Source organism: Anguilla rostrata, chromosome 8, assembly GCF_018555375.3.
Source record: "Anguilla rostrata isolate EN2019 chromosome 8, ASM1855537v3, whole genome shotgun sequence".
Taxonomy (NCBI): domain Eukaryota; kingdom Metazoa; phylum Chordata; class Actinopteri; order Anguilliformes; family Anguillidae; genus Anguilla; species Anguilla rostrata.
The window spans coordinates 49681119-49701202 of record NC_057940.1 but is presented as its reverse complement, the minus strand read 5'-3'; the positions used below and the strand labels follow the sequence as shown (position 1 = coordinate 49701202).

The 20084-nt window shown below is 44.0% G+C and overlaps 1 protein-coding gene across 4 annotated transcripts in view; it reads left to right on the top strand.

Annotated features, from left to right (window-relative positions):
* LOC135260232 (transcription intermediary factor 1-beta-like) overlaps positions 1-20084 on the top strand; it is a 38389-nt gene that overhangs the window by 3403 nt on the left and 14902 nt on the right. The window contains exons 5-19 of one of the 4 annotated variants that reach the window (XM_064345454.1): positions 1177-1294; positions 3138-3254; positions 3439-3553; positions 5048-5194; positions 6514-6625; positions 7826-9111; positions 9225-9267; positions 9851-9884; positions 10470-10741; positions 10868-10898; positions 11202-11340; positions 11509-11847; positions 12004-12114; positions 12263-12355; positions 13716-14197. In XM_064345454.1, the coding sequence (XP_064201524.1) occupies positions 1177-1294; positions 3138-3254; positions 3439-3553; positions 5048-5194; positions 6514-6625; positions 7826-9111; positions 9225-9267; positions 9851-9884; positions 10470-10741; positions 10868-10898; positions 11202-11340; positions 11509-11847; positions 12004-12114; positions 12263-12355; positions 13716-14090 (3332 nt within the window). In that variant the 3' untranslated portion in view covers positions 14091-14197. Of the gene's footprint in view, positions 1-1176; positions 1295-3137; positions 3255-3438; positions 3554-5047; positions 5195-6513; positions 6626-7825; positions 9112-9224; positions 9268-9850; positions 9885-10469; positions 10742-10867; positions 10899-11201; positions 11341-11508; positions 11848-12003; positions 12115-12262; positions 12356-13715; positions 14198-17747; positions 17980-18084; positions 18310-20084 lie in introns of those variants that run through there. The other 3 variants (XM_064345455.1, XM_064345457.1, XM_064345456.1) reach the window with 3 other exon arrangements.

The following is a 20084-nucleotide window of genomic DNA, read 5'->3' as shown; positions in this document are numbered from 1 at the left end:
TTTATTATTATTATTATGATCATTATTATTATTATTATTATTATCATTACATATTCTTCATAAAGTTGGCACGCTTGTTAACCAAGCAAATAAATTAATGCAGTTTGAGATTGATTATTATGTAGGCTACGTTGCGATTTAAGCTTATGGTAATTCTTTAAAGCGTTTACTTTCTCACGTATTTACATGTGTTAAAAAATATTACCATATTAACAAACTGAAAAAGGTCTCTCACCAAGTATTCACTTACCCATAATCAAAAGTCCTGAACAAACGTGAAATACACGATGTAAGCCCACTGCAGACTGTGAGAGCTACTAGGAATATAGAGCTTTAAGCAAGCCTTTGCACGACACAAACGGAACCAGTGGAGACACGCTACGCGTCGCGCCGTGCTGCTTCGCCGTGCTGCTTCGCCGTGCTGCTTACGCGACGCTTACGCGACGCGTGCGGTGGGTGCCTGGCGTCATATTTACAAAGGAACTGTTGAGGGCAAATTAAGTAAATATTTCTTAAAAGAAACTATGGCAGAAACGAAAGGATTTGCCCGGAAATGCTCCTGCTTTTGTTCACACGGGGCAGAAGATTTCCATAAATCTCACTGGGCAAATCGGAGGAACGTCTTGTATGGAAAATTGACTCTGTGAAAATTGGCTGTGTTCACACATGAGGCTGGCACAGAAAATTGACTCCTGGACATTTACGGGTCAAAATGCATGTGTGGAAGGTGCTAGCCCCCCCCCCCCCCCCCCCCTGACAGACAGTCCTTTTGTGTGATGAGTGTAGTGAATGGGCTGCATTTCTCCCCCGCCATTGAGGACAAAGGAGTGAGAAAGAGGATTAGGAGCCTCCCCTATTTTACATAGTAGTTTAGTTACTCCAACTGTCGGGCTATGTAATGCCAACTTTCCAACTGCATCAGAACTGTGCCTCCTGGGGCCAGATTCACAGACACTGGTCCTAAAATTCTTTTTTTTTTCCATACAAAACTGGGACTAAGCTTAATCTGTGTCTATCTACTGGCCCATAATGTCCTCCGTTGCCTTGTTTTCTGTTCAAGTCACGCTCTGCCAGAACAGCCGGCCCCGTGATGCAATGCCGGTAAAAGCCTGAGATGGCTGGCGGTACACACGTGCCAGTTTGACCTGGTTTTTCTTCCTCCCCCTCTCTTCTCAGTCTCTGCGCCCACGTTGTACTGTTCGACGCACAGGGAAGAGCGGGTGAAGCTCATCTGCCAGTTGTGCGATCAGGCGACCTGCCGTGAATGTCAGCTGACCTTGCACAGGAACCACAGGTATGACCTCACAGGCACCGGTACCTGTATCATGGCAACAGAGCGGGAGTTTGGCCTGTATTATTATTATTATTATTATTATTTCTTTGAAACATGTGGTTTGGCAATAGTAATTTGATTTGAAACTTTTGTGGACTGGTTGTTCTCCTCCCTTTCTCTTACCTCCCCCTCTCTGTCACTCTCTCTCCCTCCCCCACTCCCCTCCCCCGGCACCTCTGGCTGAGTCTCAATAGAGGGTATGCACATGACATCACAGTAGGTGGAAGTCACTGCGGTTACACCCACTGAGTGGCAGAAAGACTACTGAGTGTCAACGTTAGCGTTCAGCTTGAATGCCGTGAAAACACAAAAAACACATCTAAAATGGGAAAGAGCTGTTGTGCGATTGACTGTACAAATAGATTCAACAAGAAATCGGAGCTATCTTTTTTACAGACTGCCAAAAGCTAAAGAAAAGAGAAGCAGATGGATCGCTGCAATTCGCAGAAACAACTGGAATCCAGGCACCGAAACGTGGATTTGCGGTTGTCGTTTTGTGTCAGCTATGTTGGATTTTTGGGTAAAATCATACCTTAAGTTATGTAGGCTACTGTATTGACTACTCGTCAATTACATATGTAGCATCTTTCATTTATATTCTGTGTAACTGTAAAGTTTTTGTCAGCATTTATTAAAAAACATCCATGATGATGAGCCTTGTGTTCTACAAACAAAGGAGGGATGGTTAGATAGTATTAGCTAGCCAAGCATATAAATTATTAAGGTATGATTTTACCCAAAAATCCAACATAGCTGACACAAAACGACAACCACAAATCCACGTTTCGGTGCCTGGATTCGAGTTGTTTCTGCGAATTACAGCGATGCATCGCTTCTCTTTTCTTTAGCTTCCAGCAGTCTGTGAAAAGATAGCTCCGATTTCTTGTTGAATGTCCATGGACCACTGGTTCTTTGGTTAGTTGTAAGGATCATTGTCAAGTCCAACTGCCTTTAATTTAAGCAGATAATCGTTTGTTTTATTCCCGGTTTTGCAGTTTCCTATAGTAAAGGCAGCCATTTTTGCCACTCAGTCCCAACTGAGGGGGCGTATTCCGGTGGGAAAGTGACAATGCAATGCGTCAATGCATACCCTCTATTTCGTGTTTTCATGCACCAACTTCCTTGAATGCTTTTAGAGCATTCCAAGTCAGTGTTCTAGAACTCCACTGATTTCTGTTACCAGTGGCGATTGTTACATCAGCATTGGAATGTTCAGTTCAGAGCATTCTAATCACATACTTGTGATCTTACACCTCACAGTGTCAATTAGTTTAGTTGTATTTTGGCTTGTCATAAAGCAGTGTTTCTCAACCCTGGTCCTGGGGACCCACTGCCCTGCATGTTTTAGATGTCTTTCTGCTCAAGCACATCTGTTTCAAATGAATGGGTCGTTATCAGGCTTCTGCAGAGCTTGATGACAACCCATTCATTTAAATCAGGTGTGTTGGAGCAGGGAAACTTCTAAAACATGCAGGGCAGTGGGTCCCCAGGACCAAGGTTGAGAAACCCTGTCATAAAGGGTTCAACTGTAAGTCCATGACAGTGGTGGTCTATCATTTGCTATGGAGGGCTGAAAGTATGCAGGTTTTCATTCCAACCAATCAATTCACCTGCTGATTTCACCAATTAGTTCCCCCTTCTCTGGTTTAAAGCGTGTTAATTCGTGAAATCAGCATGTGCAGTGATTGGTTGGAATGAAGAGCTGCATACTCTCGGCCCTCCGTGGCATGTGATTGGGCACCACTGGCCTGTGCGTCCTGAAGGCCAATGTGGAGGGTGGTTTGATGGCCTCTGTCTCTCCCAGGTTTCAGTTTCTCCATGAAGCTGTTGCAGAGGAGAAGGGTCAGATCAGGTCTGTGATGGAGGACCTGAGGCTGCAGAGGCAGGAAGTGAGGAGAAGCCTGTCGGACCTGGACAGGAGGTCGGTCGCGTTGCGTGTTTCAGCGAGAATGGGAGCGTTTCTGCACGTTTTGCCATTTTTTTTTTGTCCCCTTCCTTGTTGCTGTGCACAGTCGCTGTTCACAAGGTGAAACGAAAGATCAGGGAGCATTTCTCCGCCCCCCCCCCATCCCCCAAATCTCTGACTTTGACCTTTGACCTACAAGGCTGCTGGACGTGAAGGACCTCCAGAACAAACTGAACGGGGAACTGCGGGACACGATCCTGAGGGTTCGGGACGCCCTGCTGAAGCGAGCCATGACCCTGGCTGCGGAAGTCCAGGTACTGTCCTCTGATTGGATGTCTGGTTTTGGCACACACAAAAAAGTATTATTCTGCAAACACTGAATATCGCTGTGAAGGGCAGCAGTGATGCATTTCTGTGCATGATAATACCTGTTTTTGCAGTTAACATTAACATGTCTTCCAGTTTGAAACTAAATTTTGAATACTACACATTGACCAACTTTCCACCCCTAATCTGGCAATGTATCTCGGGGGGATACATACATTTCAGTTGCTGAATAACACCACAAACACCGTTAGACCATTTTTTCTTCGTCAGCATATTAAGACAATAGTCATAATTAGTTTTATGAATTTATATTGTTGTTTTATTGAAAATAACTGTGATTAATACATAATTACTTACCCTCCAGTCAGCATGTCCTGCACCACTGGCAGCCATGATGATGTCTGATCAGGCTGACTAAACGATGACAGATAACCTGAACCAAGTCATGTCACCTAGATACTAGTAGAGACTTTTGATAAATGATAACTTGATTGGGTGAAAACCTTCAATCATGCCCCCTACAGGATGTTAAAGAGTTTGTATCTCCTGGTGCACGTTGCCTGTTTAACGGTTACAAAGGAAACATACTGTAGAGTTTTATGGTGCAGCTTGTCTTTTTTTTGGCACTTTTTTATTTTATTTGTTTATTCATTTGTTTATTTAGCAGGCACAATGCACGTTAATCAATGTTTCAGTTTCCTCATCAGCGTAAAATGTGCCGGAGTTAGCTAATGGGCACATTTTAATCCAAAAACCTGGGCAGGTTTCGACAAAAAAATCACCTAATGTCATCAATACAATACTTGAGCACTACACTACAATAAAATATGTAAATACATTACAGAGATTACTGCAATACATAGTATGCAGGTTTTTTGCGGGGTGATGGGGGGAAAAATTCAAAATTAGATTTTTTGGGGAAAATTAATCTGTTTAAACCAGCGTTTCCCAACTGGCGTGCCGTCAGGTGAGGTCAGGTGACCCGTGTGAAAAATCCTTTAAAAAATTTTAATGTTCAAATGAATTAAAAAAAACTACATTCACAAACAACAAATCCCATTCACAAAATGTATTCACAAAATAAATGTCATTAAAATGCATATCGCTTAATTAAAACCCCAAAAGAACATTTAGCCCTACTGTTGGCACGTCACAGCAACGTCAGTACGTGACTTGCGGATTTTTCCTGTCGGCGTGGTGTGCCATGAGGTTCTGTAAATTTGGAAAGTGTGCCGCGGAAGGAAAAAGGTTGTGTTAAACCACAGTTTGTTCTTCCTCCTAAATCTGTTAAAAGACGGCTTGTTCTTCCTCTTTTTGCTTCCTCCATTTTGACATTACAGACTTCTTCTTTATGCCCTTCTAACCCACCATAAGGTCCCAAAACCAAGCTCTCTCAGTCTTGTGTGGAAATATTGCATGCGACATAAGTGTAATCATGCAAATAATAAATAATAATAAATATGCTGTGGTTTACTGACCAGGAGCAGTGTGGCTCAGAGAAGAGGAGTGTTCTGGAGAGACAGGAAGTGCTGAAGAAACTCGAGGAGAGGCAGACCTACCTCCTGTCCTTCACCGAGAGAGCCCTGGACACAGAAGGCTACTCGACACTGCTGTCCTGCAGACGGAAGGTACACCCGAAAACCACCCCCCCCAGTCCAAAGATCTCTGTGTGCCCGTTACTGAAACGACGGTCCTCGACGGCTGAGCCCTGCTGGTTTTCCACCCTCCCTTTACCTGGGGGTCAGGTCTGAAGACGGTCTGGCCAGTCAGTGAGGTCAAAATGTTCAGTCAAATAGCGGGGAGAAAAGAAAACCCGGATTTGGATTCCAGGGCCAGGTTTGAGTATCTGTGCTCAGCCACGATCGTGACTGTCCACAGCACGCAGCTCAGGAAGGCCAGTGCCCTGACGATGGTCTGTTTATGATGCTGGGCAAACCATTATGTCTCTGATCCAAGGATCAGGCAGGCTCTGTGATGGACGGTTAATCGATCGATCAGTCAATTGGCCAGTTGTACAAATGAGCGGTGCGCATGGAATGTTCTTTTAGCAAACTCGAAATTGCAGCCGACCAATCGGCCGACCCGAGTAACCACATCCTTGCGCGTTTCCATAATCAGCCAATTGCATACACGCAACACTTTTCTCTTACCCATCCAATCGCAGGCACACATCACCAATGGAGTGCCTTTTTAGACCAACACTCTGCTCAGACCGCTCAGTGCTGCTGCTTGCCTGTGCTGCTCTTGTGTGCAGCTGCTCAGAATGGCGCTGACCCAGCACCACCTGTGGTTTGGATCTGCTTCTAAATACTGGGGGGGTTTTTGGTACTCCTCCTGTTTAGTATAGTACTCCCTGTTCATGTATTTTTTTAATATGCAAGTTGTCCTGACTGAACTGAATGTGATGCAAAGCACTGCACACATTGGGGGGGGGGGGGGGGGGGTCTATTTTGAAAAAATCAATAACTGATTTTTTTTCTGCCGGAGGAATACAGCACAGTCCCACTGTAATGTTCATTGCTGCATTAAAAATAAGGGAAGCACCTGAGCTCTGCTTATCCAAGATGAATAGCACCCATATGCCCTTTTGCAAGAAGTCTATTGGATTACACTTTCAAATGCATGCATAATAATAGGATGGTGATTATATCTTTATTTTTGTAACTTGAGCTAAGTTGACATTCCTGTGGGCTGGTTTAGAACCTTCATCCTTTTATGGGCAAATATTTGATACATGAGGGGGAAAAAGGCTTCTTTGTGTGTGGCCCAGCTGAGGTCCCGGTTATCTTTCTGTACCAAGCAGAGGATATCACAGCCCCTCCCTGCCTGGAACTTTCTAGAAGTCTTTCTGTCATGTGTTCAAGAAATATCTTACCAGGGTCGTATAACTCTCTGACTCCCCCCCCCCCCCCCCCCCCGCCTCTCCCCCGCCTCCTCGCTCGCACAGATTCAGACGCAGCTGCGGGACGTCATGTCTCACGCCGTCTCCCCGGGAGACTGCATGATGAACCTGACCTTCCACTGCGCGCAGGACACCTACGGTCACATGGCCACGTTCGGTACATCCCCCCCCCCCCCCCCCCGACTGCGTTTTTACAAGGAACCCCCCCCTTAACATGAGTTCCAAGGAAGACCCCCACCACCCCACCCCTGTCCAAAAAGTGTGTATGTTGTCTGGTTTTGACAAATTCCAAGTCCAGCCACCCTACTGTCTAGCTGCCACCTAACATTTTGACATGCACACGCACACATTGATGGCATGTAAGTTAAATTGTGTGCACATACAAAAAGATATAGAACTACAAAGAGTGTGTCCTCCAAGGCAAAACCACGCCCCTCCCCCCCCCCCCACCTGGTGTGAGCCTTCTTTTTGGAAGTTCAGTTTCCTAGCTTTACGATGGGTGACGAAAAAGGCATGGGAATAGAGGGGCTCGAGTGGAAAATTGGCTCACGTCAGAATTTGGTTGTGACTTCGGTTGTGGGCCCAATCAGACAAACAAACATGCTTTTCGGCAAAAACGAATATAGCGGCTAACAAAACAACCAAACGGGGAGAGGCCCGGACTGCAGGGAGCAAACATGGCTATGGGCAGCATGCTACCCATCCTGGGTGGGAGGGGAGTTGGGTTGAGCACCCACCCCCCCCAATGTCATAATGTCTGGGGCAAATGGCTTTGCAGGTGTTTCTGATTAGTCAGGTTTGATCAATTGCTTCTTTATTGCAACTATGAGAGAGCTTTCTGTATTTAGTCTTGAATCTTGAATCTAGTCTTGTCTGCCTTTGGAGTCTGTTATTGGCATCTGTCAGCATGAGGACCAGAGTTGTGTCAGTGAAAGTCAAGGAAGCCATTATGAGGCTGAGAAATTGGAAAAAGAACTGTCCAAGACATAAGCCTTTTTGCTTCACTGTATCTGGGCCTCATCTCCGCTATTTCGGCAGCTAGCTGGCTAGCAACACACTTCGCTGAAACCACAGGCTCTGTAGACACACCCACCTCTCCATATACATTTCGAACACATTTTAGAGTAACAAATACAGGTAAAGATGCACAGATTTGGCAAAAGGGCATAGAAACAAAGATTGCGAGTGTACCACAGATATTCCTTAGCATAGTTATTTTCTATTTTCAAGGTAAAAATTCTGCATGGTATGTTTTTAATTATGAATGCTGTTGTTAGTTCAATTTGTTGAATTTCAGTTCAGTGTTGTGACAGTGTGTCTGTGTATTCTGACACAATTTCCCTGCTTGTTTTTTTAGGTCAAGTTGTGGTTGAAAAGGTCCCTTTTGCTTGTACAAATAATGAAAATGCTATCGGAAAGAATCCTCATCTACACAAAAACCAGACTCTTAATAGCCAAGTCTTCTTCACCACCGAAACTCCACCCACATCCTCTCCCAACCCTCCTACTTACTGTGACAACTCTCTCACTTCCTCTCATAAATCTGCTGCTTCTGCCCTTTCTGCTTCTTTCCAAACTTCAAGAACTTTAAACTCTAACACTTCCACTCACGATTTGACAATTTCCTGTCACAACCTTCCCACTCTTAGTTCTTCCCAAATTCAAACGGCATTCTCTCACATCTCAACTACTTCCTCTGGCAACCCTCCCACTTCCTCTGGCAACCCTCCCACTTCCTCTCTCAACCCTTCCACTTCCTCTGGCAACCCTCCCACTTCCTCTCTCAACCCTTCCACTTCTTCTGGCAACCCTTCCACTTCCTCTGCTAAGGGTCCCAGTCTTTCTCAGATGCTGTGCCCTTCTTCCTACAGACCTATCGGAACCCCAGCTGTCTCCCACACCACAATTTCTCCCTGTCACAGCATAGCTGATATTTATAACTCTAACCTCTCTTCCCGGGCAGTTATGCTGCCTTACCTCCTTTCTACCTTCCCCCTCTCCTTACCTGTCGCTTTGTACTCTGTCTCCTTGAACGCTGCCCCCACGATCCCCATCCCTCTCACGCCAAATGGTCAAATGGCTAATGCCAACACTCCTGCCATACAAACGTCTGCCAGCAGTCCTTGCAGCCAAATCTCACAGACCGTTGCACAGGCTGCCATTCTCCCAGAAGCTCAAGACTCGAGTGTGTCTATGCCGTTGGACACAGTGGTTGGTCTTGCCGCGTCCACAGAAGACCAGACTGCCAACGGAACTTTCCTGGCGCCCCCTGTGAAAGCGCTGGCAGACTCCCCGTGTGAGAGGACTCCCCCTGCTGGTGGTGCGCAGGAAGAACCTGTGAACCCTGCTGCCGCTGAAAATGAGCCCACGTCCACCGTGGTGGAGGCGGACATCACAGAGTGTGCTGGGGACCCCAGCGAGGAGGCGACACCTACATCTGATACCAGTTCGGCATGTGAGATTGCTTCTTCCAGAGCCACTGATGACTCATCAGTCAATGGGCTGTCAGTCGGTTCCTTGGATTCAGCTGGGGTAGACCTCCAGATGCCTGCCTGCTCTCCAGGTAACACTGGATCAAACCCCCAAAACCCCACCCAATTTGAGTTGGGGGACCAGGGTGACCTCTTCAGATGTCCTGTGAAGGTAAGAGGCCCAGCGAGAAAGAACCATCCATCATTCTGGTGGCATCTCACTCAGCTTAGTTCTCACTCACAACCATCGGAAATGACTTGGTCTTTTTTATTTACGTCCTGCAGGAAGATGACAACAATGACAAAGAGACCAACATTGCAAATGAGGGTAAGTAGACCCACCACCAGCTGACTTTCTTAGCTTGGGGGAAGACTCTTTGCTCAAGGGAAAGATGCTCTTGGCTCAGGGGAAAGATGTTCTTTGGCTTGGGGGACTGGCTTTCTTGGCTCGAGGGAATGATGCTCTTGGTTCAGGGAAAAGACACTTGGTTCAGGGAAAAGACATTCTTGGCTTGGGGAAAATATGCTCTTGGTTTTGGGGAAAGATGCTCTTGGTTTGGGGGAAAGATGCTCTTGGTTTGGGAGAAAAGATGCTCTTGGTTTGGGGGAAAAGATGCTCTTGGTTTGGGGGAAAAGATGCTCTTGGTTTGGGGGAAAAGATGCTCTTGGCTTGGGGGAAAAGATGCTCTTAGCTTGGGGGAAAAGATGCTCTTAGCTTGGGGGGGGGGGGCTGTGGCGTGGTGTGGCGATGCGATTCTGAGGGACATAAAGTGATTTTAATTTTCTTTTTTCCCCCTTTCCCCCTAACCCCCAGATGAATACCACCCATAGGTGTACAACACACCTTTGTCTCTCTTTTGTCTTGGTCTCATTGTCTTGTCTGCTTCTGTTTCCCACTCTTCTTTCTCCAGGTGACGATCAGAAACCCAAGAAGGCAGATAGGAGGTACTCATTTAAGTGCTACAGTAACGACAAGAAAGGGTTTTAAAATTAGTCTCAAATTTTTTGCCTTCAAGGGAGAGCATTTCACATACAGCTGCTAAAAGTAACAGTGTAATGGCTGCGATCATATACAATCTCTGAACAGCCCTGCAAAACAATTTTGGATAGGTTAACCTTACTCCATTACGTTAAAAAACAATTCCAAGTCTTACTGATTACATTTTCTCCTTCTCAAAGTACACCTGAGCTTTGTCATCCTCTCTGACTTTTTCCAGCCAGCTCGGATCACAATGCTGTTGGGTATTAGAACCTTTTTGGAATTAATTGTTTTTGGTGTCAACGGTCTAGTTTTGGAACATCTGCTCTGACAGCTGTTGTAGCCTTCAAGATTTGGACATGTCAAACTGTGAGTCCTGAGTGGAGGACGAGCCACTTTCCCTCATCTAACTAGGCTGTTGTTATGGGACACCATTTTGATATGGATTGTTGTTTTTACTCAGTGACATCCAGAGATGTTTTTTTTTATTTTTATTTTTATTTTTTTATTAACTTGCCAGTCTGGTCTCATGTAATCTCACCTCTCTCTAGACCAGCCCTTGTGCCCTGTTTGAAAGTGCTGGCAGACTTCCTGGCCCAGAGGCCTCCCCCTACAGGCAGGAAGAAACATGCAAACCCTGCTGCCGGAGATACCGGGCGCGCCTCCACCGCGGCGGAGATGGACAGCGACAAAACCTGCGTGGGAGCCGTTGTGGAGGTCGTACGGAAAACAGATGCAGACTCAGCAGGCAAGACAGATTACAGCAATGACATGGACTGGCAAATCGGCCACAGTGAGGAGACTGAAGGCTTGGACATCAAGAGTAAGTAAATGGCCAACTCTGTCACTCACCGCACCAAAACTGCTGTACCCCAGACACAGAAGGAGATGTGTGCATACATGTATTTCTTCCTCTCTGAATACATTTCATTCTCTCTTTCTAACTCAGGTTTTCAGGAGCCCAGGGAAGCAGACAAAAGGTGCTGCTTTTAACATATTGTCAAATACAGTAAATATTACACAAGGTTAAAGTAAAGCTTGGTTTCAAGATTTGTCAACAGATTTTTTGTCAACAATTGAGAGCGTCCAATGCAATGCACAGTGCCCCTTCAGGTAGTCACTGTATAATACACAATCATATAAGACAGTCATTGCAGATCGTGACCTCCCACTACATTTCTGTATCCCATGGGGTGCTCGTTAACCGTGTGATCCTCTTGTAGGTGATCAGTAACCCAGTGATCCTGTTGTAGGCGCTCAGTAACCCTGTGGTCCTTTCATAGGCCCTTGGTTCCCAGAGTCTCTTTGGTGCGGCTACCCGTCTACCTCCCCCCGCCGGGTTGCCCCCTGCCCCAGTTCCGCCTCGTCCCCAGCGCCAACAAACAGGAAGTTCACCTGGAGCAGATACTCGAGGAGGACCAGGTGGGATCTTCTCTCTGCTGTGCTCTGGACTCTGGACTTACTGTGCAGAGCGCCAAGTATACCAGAAAAACATTATTGGTCTATTACGTGTCCAACATATTGTTCTGAAATTTGCGGTTGATGTATTTTTAATGTAATGGCTCAACATTTGTTTTTGTTTTTTTCTAGTCATCATTGACAAAATGCCCGAGTCAAAAGTTGTGCCGCATACGATGGCCTTTGAAAAGGAAAGACCCTCCCCTCAACAGTACAGCTACCCCGGTCACCTCCAAAAGAGCCAAATCCATGAACGTGCAGGGTACCACTGGGACTCCTCAGGAGGACTACCATTGGAATATCACGGAGGAGATCAGAGAGGAGTGTGATAAAGCGAGACCGAGCGAAGACCGCATCAAAAGGGTCCTGAAGGAGACCTTCCAGACCAGGAGGACCTGGATTGACGGACAGCCTCCTGGCAAACTCCTGCCCATCTGCAAACCCTACCCGTGCTTCAGATTGGGAACGTTCGTGAGTATTTAGTCATGCTGAACTTTCTATTCCGAATGTACGTTATCTTGCAAATCATATTTTCATATCTGAAGGAGGTCTGAAATTATTAAGAGTTGTTGTTTTTTTTACTTTCAGTATGTATGTTTTTATTGCTGTTGCTCCTTAATTTTGCAGATCATGTGTGAGTTTGCCATGCTGCTGGGGGGGAAGAAATTTGATGCCATTCCACAGAGAGCTGAAAATTTCCTCAATGTAATGGAGTCTATGATGGGAGCACAGAAAGAGGTAGGCCTCTTGCAGAAGAACTTTGTCTTTAATAGACTGTGGAAAGGGTGCTTTGTGTTTTGTATTTAAGGACGTGTGCGCAGTTAACTTTATATATGGCTTAATTGCGTTCACTTAAAGGACTTTCGCTTTGTTTTGCCTTTTGCAGGGTGAGCTGAGGATGCTTCCTGTGCTGTCGATGATTGAGGAAAACACAAAATTTGAAAGGGAAATTTCTGCGTCTGTGATTACTGTATGCAAGGTAACACAATGTGCCAAGTGTTCCATTTCGCATCACTACTGCTAAAATAACAATTATATGCACATTTTATACACCCCTCTGCAGGTTCCTAATGCATGGGTTGTATTAGGCAATGTCAATTTGCTAAGATGTTTTAAGTTTTACGGGTTGATTCTGCAAATTCTTGTGAAACTGTAGGAATCCTGTTCATCATTGTTGCAGATAATGAAATGACTCCACTTTACAACCTTTTAACCTTTCAGTGTGTGTTTATATTTGACGATTAGGACGGTAACTCATTTTTAATGTTTATCAGTACACATAGCATACATCAAAGACGGTAAAAATGATTTTGGATTCTTAGGCCTGGAGACGCCGTTCTGTTGAATTTCTGTTTTTTATTTTTTTGCGATCAATTCTTTGAAACATCATGGAATAGTGTGCAGAGGGGGAAAAAAAACTAAGGAACAAAGGAAGACGCATATGCCCCACCCCCTGACCCTCAGTGCGGTTCCAGTAAGAAAATAAGAGCTATAACACCTTACTAGAGAGCTGGGGGTAATCCTGCTTCATGAAATACCCCGCTGGTTCCTGGGGCGCAGAATTCATTAGACTGGAAATCTTTAGGGCAGTGTCCGTCCAAAGAGTGAGCATTGAAGGTTTAATTCAAAGCATTGTGTCATAGGGATGGTCACGAGTACACAAGCATTTAAGTGCTCAAAAGACGAGGACTGCTCGAGGACAATACTCCGAAAACAAATTACTTAAATTCAGGCGAATTAACACGCTTAGCTTCATTCTTTGTTTTTACATGGCAGCTTTATCCATTTGTTATTTTATGGGTAATTAAGTTGAAAGGTTACCTGAGGTGTTGCAGCTGTGTGTGCATCAAAGATAAATTCTTGTGGTTAGCGGGTACAACCTTGTGTGGCTGAGGAAGGACAAACGGACACGTCCTCAGACACGCTATGCTCTGCACACGTTCCAGTAATTTTCCATTGATCTATATATACACAAGCATAATTTTTCTATCACATACTCAAGCACTAAAAAGCATCAAATCACCCATCCCTATTGTGTAGATGGAGGACATCAAGACAAGACTATTTCTCATTAGTCAGGTAAACCAGACTCTGCTTGTGCTACGTCATGATGGTTTTCAGACACGATAGACTTCCACTAAAACATAAGTGCATATTTGTCGCCTTCACACGACGGAGATTCATTTACCGGCTACAATCGCAAGGCTATAACTCATCAAGTAATTTAATGTGTATTTAGGCTTACGGTACCTTCGTGTATTGCGGTTGTTTTAAAATGGAATGTGTTTCCGTGGAAGCGAAACGCGGTTAAACGGGAAAACGTTTCTTTCCCTGCGCAGGCCGCGTCTCCCAGCGACTTACAGCTGAACTCCCGAGAAACGCACCCTCCCCGGCTCGTCCTCCACGTCACCGACGACAGCCTGCTGGACGCTTTCATCGTGGGGGACACAGTGATCGCACGCGCCCAGGCCAACACGGTCCTGGATGCCGTGGTCACCTTGCTGGCAACATACTACACGTTTCACTTACAGTATCCGCGAATATACTCGCAGGCACTCGGGTTCCTGCAACACCATCTGTTGGGCGATATGTATATAGGGCCGAAATCGAATAGGTTCAGGTTGCTCTCTAGAGAGTTTGTAAAGTGCAGGAAAAAGCCACAAGAACCCCGAACAAAAATTCTTAGATGTACGCTTCAGATGTGCAATGACTGAGAAGTGTCAAGTGCCATGGGTGTCTCTTTTTGAAGATTTTTTTTAAACTTAGGCTATATGGAATTGCCTTTGTAAATGGTTTGTAAATAAATGTTTCATTAATTTGTGCTTGTATAAGGACATGTTTTTCTCTCCGTAATTGCCCTCACTCTCCTTCAAACATCAAAACCAAAGCAGAATTCATGTAGGTTCTTACAGCCTAACAAACCATGCTTCTTTTATTCACACTTTTATTAATCACTGTTATACTGTCATTCTTGGCACATTTTATAATATTTAGGTCATTAAACCACATTGATTTGCTTAAAAAGTGTTACAGAAAAGTATGTAAGCATGTGTTTTAATTTAACTTTGCATGTCATTCAAGATACCTTTGTATTTATGGCATTAATATATACAGTTGAGGCCAAAAATGTACATACACGTAGGCTGTTTTTCATCAAGTTGATTGTCCCTTTAAACAGTCTGGAAGATTCTATAAATTGATGTAATGACATTTTAGAAGCTTCTGATTGGCCAATCGTCATAATTAGGAGTTAATCGGGAGTTAATTGGCAATTGTGGCTGTATTTAAGGGCCTACCTTTAAAGCCACTGCCTTTTTGCCCTTGATACCATGGGAAAATCCAAGCAACTCAGCCAAGACCTCAGAAAAAAATTGTGGACCTCCACAAGTCCGGTTCCTCCTTAGGAGCAATTTCCAAACAACTTAAGGTACCACAAGCATCTCTACAAACAATTGTATGCAAATATAAAAATCTTGGGACACTATCGTTCAGGAAGGAGGCACAAATTAATTCCCAGGGCTGAACAAACTTTGGTCCGAAAGGTTCAATTGAACCCTAAGACAACTACAAAGGAACTGGTGAAGGAGTTGGAGGCATCAGGTACCAAAGTATCTACATCCACCATTAAGAGAATCCTACATCGCCATGGCCTGAAAGGCTGTCACACAAGGAAGAAGCCCCTACTCCAAGACCAGCATAAAAAAGTCAGAATGAAGTTTGCAGGTGATCACCAGGACGAAGACCAAGCCCTTTGGAGGAGTGTTCTCTGGTCAGATGAAACATAAATTGAACTGTTTGGCCATAATGATCAGCGCTATGTATGGAGGAAAAATGGTAAGGCTTTAATCCGAAGAACACCATCCCTACTGTGAAGCATGGGGTGTCAGCATCATGTTGTGGGTGTGTTTCGCTGGAAAAGGAACTGGTGCACTTCAGAAAATAGATGGCATCATGAGGAAGGAGGATTATCTAGAAATACTGAAGCAATACCTCAACACATCAGCTAGAAAGTTAAAACTTGGTCGCAACTGGGTCTTCCAGCAGGACAATGATCCTAAGCATACCTCCAAAGTTGTAACAAAATGGCTTAAAGTCAACAAAGTGAAAGTATTGGAATGGCCATCACAAAGCCCTGTCCTGAATCCCATAGAAAATTTGTGGACTGAACTGAAAAAGCGTGTCTGAGCAAGGAGGCCCACCAACCTGACTGAGTTACACCAGTTCTGTCAGGAGGAATGGGCAAAAATTGCAGCAAAGTATCATGAGAAGCTTGTGGAGGGCTACCCCAAGCATTTGATTCAAGTTAAGCAATTAAAAGGCAATGCCACCAAATACTAAAAAAGTGTATGTAAACTTTTGATCCACTGAAAATCTGATATAGTACATAAAAGCTGAAATAAATCTGTCTCTTAGCTATTATTTTGATACTCCAACGACAATTCACGTGGCTGATTGCCTTCGTTGCTAGAGTCAGAGTGGTCACTGAAGTCCAAGCACATGAAATGTTTTTTGAGAAACATTCCGTCAGCTCTTTCTGATAACGAATAAATTATCATGGTCAATGCTCGGCTAGCGGTTCTAAGCAGGATCTGTTTTGTCCTTTGTTGTCACAGCGTTTTGCTATATCCCGTTACATAAGATTATAAGACAGGAAAGAAGATTGGGTAAAACGTACTTTTTTTCACACCGTGTCACATCAGTTTACACAGTCAGACCGGTTCTGACTAGGGTGGTTTTGATCGTACGTTTCACAGATTTTGTAACACAGGTAAATAAGCACACAAGAGAACGCAAAAACCTCATACATTTTTCGAGCAGTTTTGGAACATGGATGTAGGCACGTTGCAGACGACTACAAGAGCAAGACGATCGGCAGAACAATGGCGAGGGTGATGAAGCTCACCAGACATAGGCCATGGAGCGGTATCCGCAGAACTGTCGCTGCCTGAGCTGCTTCAGCGCCAAATACACCAAACCTCCAGCAAACCCAGCACAGACAAGGATCCAACAGACTATCAGTATCCTAAGCACACACTCTGACATATTTCTCACATTCGCACTTCACTCTTTTAATTTATACACATTACATATTTTTCAAACACGTAACATTCATTACAAACACATAACATTTATTTCAGGCACAACATCACATCAGACTCTTTTCTCTTACCATAGCTTTTTACCATAGTTTTAGATTCTTTGGAGGAGAGGCTTCGTATTTGCCTCGGCCCGGGGCGGATACACACTGCTCTTAGATCCAACTATGCGTGCTGACTTATAAAAATGGCTCTGCTTACCTTATTGCTTTTGTGGCCACTGCTGAACCAGGCGTCAGTAGTTCCGTCCAGGCGTTCGGCTTCCCCGAGCCTCTCCTGGCTGGCTCGCCATTTCAATGTGGGAAAACCAGGCCCCAGCCTGGGCCAGAAGCGCTGGGTGTTCTCCTCACACTGTTGAATAATTCTTCAAAATATACACTTCACAGAGTCTGATGCAACTGGATTTATTGCAGGCAATTCAAAGATAACATGCAAGAACCCGGGCTGATCTGCACAGATCAATACAAACACTCTCCAAGCACTCCATAAGACACTCACAAAAACACAGAAGACGCACTGAATTCCCCTGGGGCCAAACACTCCTTTTTATCCTATCTTTTTAGCTCCTCCTGTTGTGGAGCTTAAACTTAGTACTTCCCACATGCTTACATCATTTTACTTGACTCTTTACAATACACCATCGTTTCTCATTTTATGCACAGATTTTACACCATTATTTCCAAGCCCCCTTCCTTTCTTATATAAAAAAATAAGTGTTCACCTCCCCTTTCTTACATAAGACAGGTGTTCACCTCATCTAGCCCCTGCAGGTTCTATCACTCATGACATTGTCTGTTTGAAAGGCCAAGTTTACATTATAGGAGACTGTGCTTGTATTATGTGGAGGTTTCTGCTGGTTGTTTATACTTTGACCATGGTCTAACCACTCTTAACTGTACAAGTAATAAGTAATGTTAATATGATCATAGTGGTGATGGCCGTAGGCTTACGTGCACTTCCTTTCCACAGTATTTCAGACGGTCCTCGGTAACCTCGCATGGATCTTGAGATATTACGGTTCAAATGCTATTCTATAGTTTCATGAAAGGTACGTATACGCAGTGGCGTAGGTTTCGTTTGAACATTGGGGGACGGGTCTGAGGGTCCTCCCCCATGAAATTTTGAGCGCCAAACACTCAAAATTCTTGTAAATTTGTATACACCAATTAGTGCCGTTTCTGCATCAATTTATGGTGGAAATGGAAAACACAAAATTCAGGGGGACCAATGCACGTGTTCTGCATACCCTCGAAATCTACGCCTATGCGCATGCGTTTATAACTTCTCCGTTGCAATCTCGAGCCTTCATGTTCAAAACTCAGTACCAGTGTTCCTGTAGAGCAGTTTGAAATGCTGGACGAAGTACGAAGTTTCTTGTTAGCCAGTTTGTTGGTGCTCTTGCACATGTGGTAGCCGGAAGTCACTGTGGGGACTCCAATGAGTCAGTGTTGCCTCGAAAGGATTTTGCATCCATTGTAAATTTTAAGTACATTGTGAAATTTTTACGGTACGCTATTTCACCTTTGATTTGCATTTCTATATGAGCAATCTATTCAAAAACCTGTGTACACTTGCCTTGTGATTTTCCAAAGAAATTTGCCTTTTCGTTTAGAAATGTTCTTCGACGGCTGTGTGAGCGGAGACGGGTTTAAGTCTCATCCAGTGAAAAAGGATGATGACTGTAGAACGGTCTCATCGCTGCGACCGGTATTGCGTTTTGGATATTGTGGTGCTTGCGGAACAAAACTGGGACCAGACAAACGTCCCCAACTTCTACCGTGTTTACACTCCTTGTGCAGTCAGTGTGTCCCACATGCTCTCGGCGTGGACGATAGGGGTAAGTAGCCTAAAGTTTTGCAGCTGCGGCAGGGTGTAGTTCATAGCCTAGTACCAATTTTATTTCAATTTTAACAAAAATAAATTGTTTTTTTGCGTGGGCATTTGTATTGCATAAATGTATATTTCTTCTGTGCAGTAGTCTATTTACTCTTTCAGCAGATGTAACTTGTTCTACCAATTAATTAATCACAACATACAGCATTTTAAGTAAAATGTTCGCTTTTACCGAAAGCATCAGAAGACAGCAAATTAGATTGATCAGCCCTAACGCTAACGTCATTCTGCTCTCCATCAAGGTGTATACACGGAGACACTTTGCACAGTAGGCTACATATTGTTTGAAGTACAGTAGGCAACATGGTTGTAGTTCTTCTAGTCAAAGATCTGTGCTGATGCCCCTTGATGGAGAGCAGGCTGATCAATTCAATTTCCTGTCTTTTGAGGATTTCAGCAAACGGAAACATTTCATTAAAACATAGTTTTTGTTTGTGATTACTTAATTGCAAGAACAAGTTAAACTCCTGTTGTAATCAAATCAGACAGTCAGTACATGCACAATTGAAATCGAGCTATATTAATAGCTCGATTTGGCCAAAGATGGGATTTAATTGGATTTTTGTCGTTGTCCCAAAATACATGACTCGGAAAGAATCGAATTATTGACCGAGGTATGTCTGACTAAGACTTCTTATAAATTGAAGCGATTGCCGTAGTAAATCGACCCCCAACCGCATTATCTAGGTATGTTAGTCCGACTTTGAAAAATTCGAATTAGTACGATTTCAGTCGGACTAAGGTGTTTACATGATTTTTAAAAGTCCAGTTTTAGCCAGACTAAAGCAATAATTCGACCTTTTCAAGCATCATGTAAACCCACTGAGTGATTTTGTGGGTGTGGGAAATTGTGTGATGCACTCACTGGTCCAATTAAAATGAATTAAACACATTGGTAACCGAATTTAAATACACAAAACAAAATTGTGAAATGGAATTATTAGCTATCTCTAATGTTCATCGTTAGTCGTTAGGTAGCCATATGAAATGAGTTAAAGTTAGACATTTAGCTAGGTAGCTCCCTAGACATGAAAGTTGCCACGAAGATCCTACTAAAAAAAATAACGTGACACCCCAGCTGTAATTGCCTAGCTAACAGATTGCAAAGACAATACAGTTCCCGAGGTTAATGGAACTGGCTAACTAGTAGGTACATTCAATTCAATTCAATTTTTTTTCAATAGCGCTTTTTCCAGAGAACTGTCACAAAGAGGCTTTACAGAGTAGCAAGGCAAGAAACAGAAAAAAAAGAGCAAACACCAGGCCGGAACATCTTAATAGCAGGTATATAAGGTAAAAACTCCCAGTGTGGAGAAAACCCTCAAACGGCAGCAAGAAAAAACTCCCCAATGGGAAGAAATATTGAGAGGAACCCAGCTATGGAGGGGGAGCCCATCCTACACTGGCCAGCCTGGTGTAAAGTTTCAGTAGAATGGAATGTGGCAGAAATACTACAAGGGATCTATCACAGCATATAGAATGGGTTAAGCGGGATTTGAATTAAGTTATGTTCACAAAAGTCATTTTTTCATGCAAATTTTTTAGGGGGTATCCACAGCACAGTAATGAGGTACCATAGCTTATACCAAAATTGGTAGTTGGAGAGCCCATGGCAATTGTAGTCCACCTGCAAAATGGAATTGAGATTGGTTTTGAATCGTCAGAGATATTGAGGTTCAAAATCACAGTTTTAAACTGGAGAGCTGACCAATGCTCAAT